This window comes from Sarcophilus harrisii, chromosome 2 (genome assembly GCF_902635505.1).
Source record: "Sarcophilus harrisii chromosome 2, mSarHar1.11, whole genome shotgun sequence".
Lineage (NCBI taxonomy): Eukaryota > Metazoa > Chordata > Mammalia > Dasyuromorphia > Dasyuridae > Sarcophilus > Sarcophilus harrisii.
Window position 1 is genome coordinate 304588208 of NC_045427.1, and position 5871 is coordinate 304594078.

The 5871-nt window shown below is 41.9% G+C and overlaps 1 protein-coding gene across 1 annotated transcript; it reads right to left on the minus strand.

Annotated features, from left to right (window-relative positions):
• Positions 1-4584: 4584 nt before the first annotated feature.
• LOC116420990 (E3 ubiquitin-protein ligase TRIM4-like) lies at positions 4585-5244 on the minus strand. Its single transcript, XM_031949295.1, is given in 2 exon segments — positions 4585-4976; positions 4979-5244. Coding segments are annotated over 2 exon segments (531 nt in total). The 5' UTR covers positions 5118-5244.
• Between the last annotated feature and the right edge of the window lie 627 nt (positions 5245-5871).

Genomic DNA, 5871 nt, shown 5'->3' on the forward strand with positions numbered 1-5871 from the left:
CATCTCACCCACTATACTGGAATAAAATTCTTCATTCACAAAAGGAAATAATCCCAAAGAGGAGAAAAATAGGAGTTGCATAATAGGCATGAAAAGGGAATTCACAAACCAATACAGATTTCTTGAATATTTTATTTATTTCTCAATTACATGTGAAAAGAATTTTTTTCTTTTTTTTTATTATAACTTTTTATTGACAGAATCCATGCCAGGATAATTTTTTACATTATCCCTTGCACTCACTTCTGTTCAGACTTTTCCCCTCCCTCCCTCTACCCCCTCCCCCAGATGGCAAGCAGTCTTATACATGTTCAATATGTCACAGTATATCCTAGATCCAATAAATGTGTGCAGAATCAAACACTTCTGTTGTTGCTCAGGGAGAATTGGATTCAGAAGGTAAAAAATAACCTGGGAAGAAAAACAAAAATGCAAACAGTTTACATTTATTTCCCGGTGTTCTTTCTTTGGGTGTAGCTGCTTCTGTCCAGCGTTGATCAATTGAAACTTAGTTAGATCTTCTCTTTATCAAAGAAGTCCACTTCCATCAGAACTGATCCTCATATATTATTGTTGTTGATGTATGTAATGATATCCTGGTTCTGCTCATTTCACTCAGCATCAGTTCATGTAAGTCTCTCCAAGCCTCTCTGTATTCATCCTGCTGGTCGTTTCTTACAGACCAATAATATTCCATAACATTCATATATCACAATTTATTCAGCCATTCTCCAGTTGATGGGCATCCATTCGTTTTCCAGTTTCTGGCCACTACAAACAGGGCTGCCACAAACATTTTGGGACGTACAGGTCCCTTTGCCTTCTTTAGTATCTCTTTGGGGTATAAGCCCAGTAGTAGCACTGCTGGATCAAAGGGTATGCACAGTTTGACAACTTTTTGGGCATAATTCCAGATTGCTCTCCAGAATGGTTGGATCCGTTCACAACTCCACCAAGAATGCATCAATGTCCCAGTTTTCCCGGATCCCCTCCAACAATCATCATTATTTTTTCTTGTCATCTTAGCCAATCTGACAGGTGTGTAGTGGTATCTCAGAGTTGTCTTAATTTGCATTTCTCTGATTAATAGTTGTTAGAATCCTAGTGTTAACTCAACTTGAAACAAGGTGATAACTCAAGGGAGATGTCAGAATCCTCAATGGAATTAATACAATGCTTATTGGTTCACACCTTAGAGTGAATCCTTACAAAGTGATTAGTTAGTTGCCTAATTTAGCATGGTACTTAGCAAATCCTCTAACTCACTAATGTATTTAAGTACTCTTTGGAGTTCACACTTTTGGGAGATTCATAAGTCAGTATTCAGTATGAGATTCACAAGTCAGAAACCCACAATCCCACTCTCAGAGGAGGAGTCAACCTTTTGTCAGAAACCCACAATCCCACTCTCTCTCTCGGAGAAGTCAACCTTTTACACCCAGCATAAACAGAACTTCAGTGAGTCAGTCAGGGCAGTTCAGCAAAAGCCTTCTCTCGGTGGCAAGACAAATTCATTCCGTCTTCCACCTTTGTGCTGGCTGGAGGCTGAAGGGAGCAGAGGCAAAGGACTAGTGGCAGGAGCTCTTGGAACCAAGGATAGAGAAGGCCTCCAGAAAACTAGCCAAGCCCCCAGTGAAGGAGATAAGATTTTGGAAGAGACAATAAAAGACTGTACTTTAATCCCTGGCTGCATTTGGGGTGATTATTGATCTGAACTGATACTAGGGTTATCTCCCCAAGAAACCTGCTCTCAGAGAGAACCATTATATTATGAAAAAAGAAGAGAACACCACAAATAGTGATTTAGAGCACCTTTTCATATAATTAGAAATGGTTTTAGTTTCATCTTCTTCATGAAAATTGTTCATATCCTTTGATCATTTATCAGTTGGAGAATGGCTTGGATTTGCATAAATTTGAGTCAGTTCTCTATGTTTTAGAAATGAGGTCTTTATTAGAGCCCTTGAATGTAAATTTTTTTCCCCCAGTTTATCGCTCCCCTTCTAATCTTGTCTTCATTGGTTTTGTTTTCTACTGATTTTCTATCTTGAATATCCACCTGTCTATTGAGCATCTCCAAGTAGATGTTTTCTTTCTTTCTTTTAATTTTTTTTGTGTGTGAGGCAATTGAAGTGAAGTGACTTGCCCAGGATCACACAGCTATTAAGTGTTAAGTATCTGAGGTTGAACTCAGGTCCTTCTGACTTCAGGGCCAGTGCTCTATCCACTGTGCCATCCCATAGATCTTTTAACTCAATATCTTCTAAACTGACCTCACTATTCCTCTCTCTCCTCCCAAACCCTCTTCTCTTTCACCATTTCCCTATTAGTTTTAAGATTACTCCCAGTTACCCATACTCAAAAGCCAGATGTCATCCTTGACTCCTCACTCTCTATCCTTCCCATATCCAATCTATTGCCAAGGTCTGTCCAAGTCCACCTTCCTAACACCTCTTAAGCATCTCCCTGCTCTCCTCCTTCCAATCTCTTCTCTGATACTACATTACTGGAACATTGCAATAGCCTGCTTGTTTGTCTCTGCTGCAAGTCTCTCCCCAGGCTAGCCCATCTGCCAATCAGCTATCAAAATGAACTTCCCGAAGTGCAGTTCTGATCATGTCACCTCTGATCCAGTTCCAGTAGCTTCCCAGCACCTCCAAGATCAAAGAAAGAATTCTGTTTGGCTTCTAAAACCCTCCATCACTTCCCCACCATTTTGTCTGCTTACACTCTGCCTCTCCTTGCCCTTTTTCTCCTATTTAGTGACACCTTCGTCCTGTTCCTTGAGCAAGAAAAATCCATTTCTGGACTCTGGGTATTTTCACTGGCTGTATTCCATGCATGGAATATTCTCCTTCCTTATCTCTGCCTTCCTGATTTCCTTCAGTTCTCACTTAAAATCCTACCATTTCTTGAAGCCCAAAGGCTTGCTCATCCCATTGAATTCTAGCTCTTTCTCTCTGTCAATTATTTCTAATTATCCTGTATTTGCTTATTTGTACATAGTTTTTTAATACATTATCTGCCCATTAGATTGCAAGCTTATTTTGAGAACAATTTTGAGTGAATAAGTAATTTTGACTATTATAAATACCCAAATGAACTCCAAAGATCATATAAAGGAAGACATTATCTCTGCATCCAGAAAAATAACTGATATATAGATGTATAGAATAATTTTACATATATTAATATATTTGCATCTAATGAAACCCTCTCTAGGGTGGGGGGAGGAAAGGAAAAAGGGGGGAAAAGAAATGTACATGAAAAAGTTATTATATAATTAGCTGTATATAATACCAAAAAAAAAAAAAAGATTGTGACCTACTTGAGGGTAAAGATTGTTGTCTTTTTCTTTTCTTTGTATCCCTAGCACTTAGCACAATGCCAGCTTATTAAATGTTTATTGACAGTCTGACTAAAATGTTGAATTAGAATATAGAAGGACAGGACAGAAGACAGTTTTTGTTCTGGAATAGCTTGACTTCTAGGTGGAGAAACTGAACTAACAGTGACAGTTGAAGCGGGTTGTGGTCCCTTTAAGAAACTAGTCCTTTCAGTTTAATTTATTCCTTTCTGGTTCCCAGGCCCTCCTAACTGATGCATTATCAGTCCAGGAAGCCAGGACCTTTGATTCACAAATCCTGGTCAGAAGCACCCCTTTGAATTCCTCTAGGAGATCTGGGCTTGTCCCAGCCCCCATTCTGATGATTTGCTTGGGTTTCCCAACCCCCACTGAACAAATTCTAGCCCTTGCTGAAATCCAACTTCGATTCGCGCACCCATGGGCCCGTTTAGCTAAATCTCTCATTATAAAAGAGCCAGGCTGGAGTCCTCTCCTTGCAGAGGTTCCAAACATGGCAGCCTTACGCCTGGCACCCCAAGGAGCCTCTGCCCTCTGGAATATGGTTTCCAGTGCAAACTTCTCTTTACTCTTAACTAGACTTTAACTTCCAGTCCCCATAATAAACCTCTTTTTATCAATCCAGGTTTTCAGACTTGTAAATTCCTTCACAGAGAACCTGTGCACCGCCAGAAGGGAGTCCCCAAACTCCCTAACCTTGTGCCGAATCCCAAGGGAGTGCAGGGGAGCCAGATTTCTCCATTTGGTTCTCTGAACCCCAAACCTGCCACTAGACCTTATCATTTAACTCCCTGACTACCAGAAACCCTAATCTCATTTGGGTCCCCCAAATCCAAACCCCTTCACAGTGATTGCAAGTGAGTGGGTGGAGGTGAGAAAGAAGGACAAAATTCTTTTTTTTAGTTGAAAACAGAAAAACTTTATTAGATAAAAAACCAAACACTAGTGCCGAGGCCCCAGGACCAGGCACAAAGGAGCCCCTAGCCCAGGAGAGACTTGTTTGAAAACTATAGAGGGGAAGCATGAAGAGGAGTCAGGGAAAGGCCAGGTGGGCCCAAGCCCAGTATTTTGCTGTTACAATTGACTGCAAGGCTGGTTGGGACCAACTTGGGGTGCACAGCTCAGCCAAGTCAGGCAGTGAACACCAGCAAAGGCTTCTGGGAGTGAACAGGACTCTGACCACTTGATGCTCCTGACTGGCTGCTTTCAAGCAAATGGGCTCACTCCCTGTCCAGGGCCCCTGCCTCTTGTTTGGGGTCCAGCCCTTGCAGCTGGATCAGGGTATGGCCCTGGTGAAGCTTGGAGTATCTGCACACAAAGCAGATTTTCTCATGATCTTCTCGACAGAAAAAGCTCAGGGGCTCCTGATGCTCTGGGCACCAGCCCTTCTGGAAGGCCTGGGATTGCTCAAGGCACAGCTTCAGCTTCTGGGCCACCTGTACCATGCTCTGAATCTTCCAATTGGTGTGGAGGTGGGAAGTCTGCTGCTGTGGAGGGAAGCAGCTCCGCCAGAAGGTGTTCCCAGAATCCTCTGTGACAGGATCCCTGAAGTAGTCCTTGCAGATCGCGCAGGTCAGGAGGTCCTGTAGGCCTCTGGACAGGCTCCGGTCACTTTTGGCTCCTTCCCCACAAGAGTGTCCCTGTTCTCCATGTCTCTCCAAAGGCTGAGTCCCTCAGCTTCTCTAGGGCGCTGCCTCTGCTGGCTGGGTCTGCCTCCAGGAAGGTTCCTCTCAGCTTCTGGCTCCTCTGACATTTATATCAGTCTTTATCCCCTCCTCTGAGGACAGAGATTCTCACCTGTGGGAAGTGTGAACTCAAGGAAATAACACCTTTCCTGAGGCTTAAAGTAGGATGCTTAACCAAAGTACTTACTAGTGGGTTTTTTTTTTACCCACCCCACCCATTACTTTATCTTTTTCACCCCTCCCCCCTCTCTTTTTACCCATCTCACCCACTATACTGGAATAAAATTCTTCAGACACAAAAGGAAATAATCCCAAAGAGGAGAAAAATAGGAGTTCCATAATAGGCATGAAAAGGGAATTCACAAACCAATATAGATTTCTTGAATATTTTATTTATTTCTCAATTACATATGAAAACAATTTTTTTCTTTCTTTTTTTTATTATAACTTTTTATTGACAGAACCCATGCCAAGGTAATTTTTTACAACATTATCCCTTGCACTCACTTCTGTTCCAACTTTTCCCCTCCCTCCCTCCACCCCCTCCCCCAGATGGCAAGCAGTCCTATACATGTTAAATATGTCACAGTATATCCTAGATATAATATATGTGTGCAGAACTGAACAGTTCTCTTGTTGCTCAGGGAGAATTGGATTCAGAAGGTAAAAATAACTTGGGAAGGAAAACAAAAATGCAAACAGTTCAACAATCATTTCCCAGTGTTCCTTTTCTGAGTGTGGCTGATTCTGTCCATCATTGATCAATTGAAACTGAGTTAGATCTTCTCTTTGTCAAAGAAATCCACTTCCATCAGAATACCC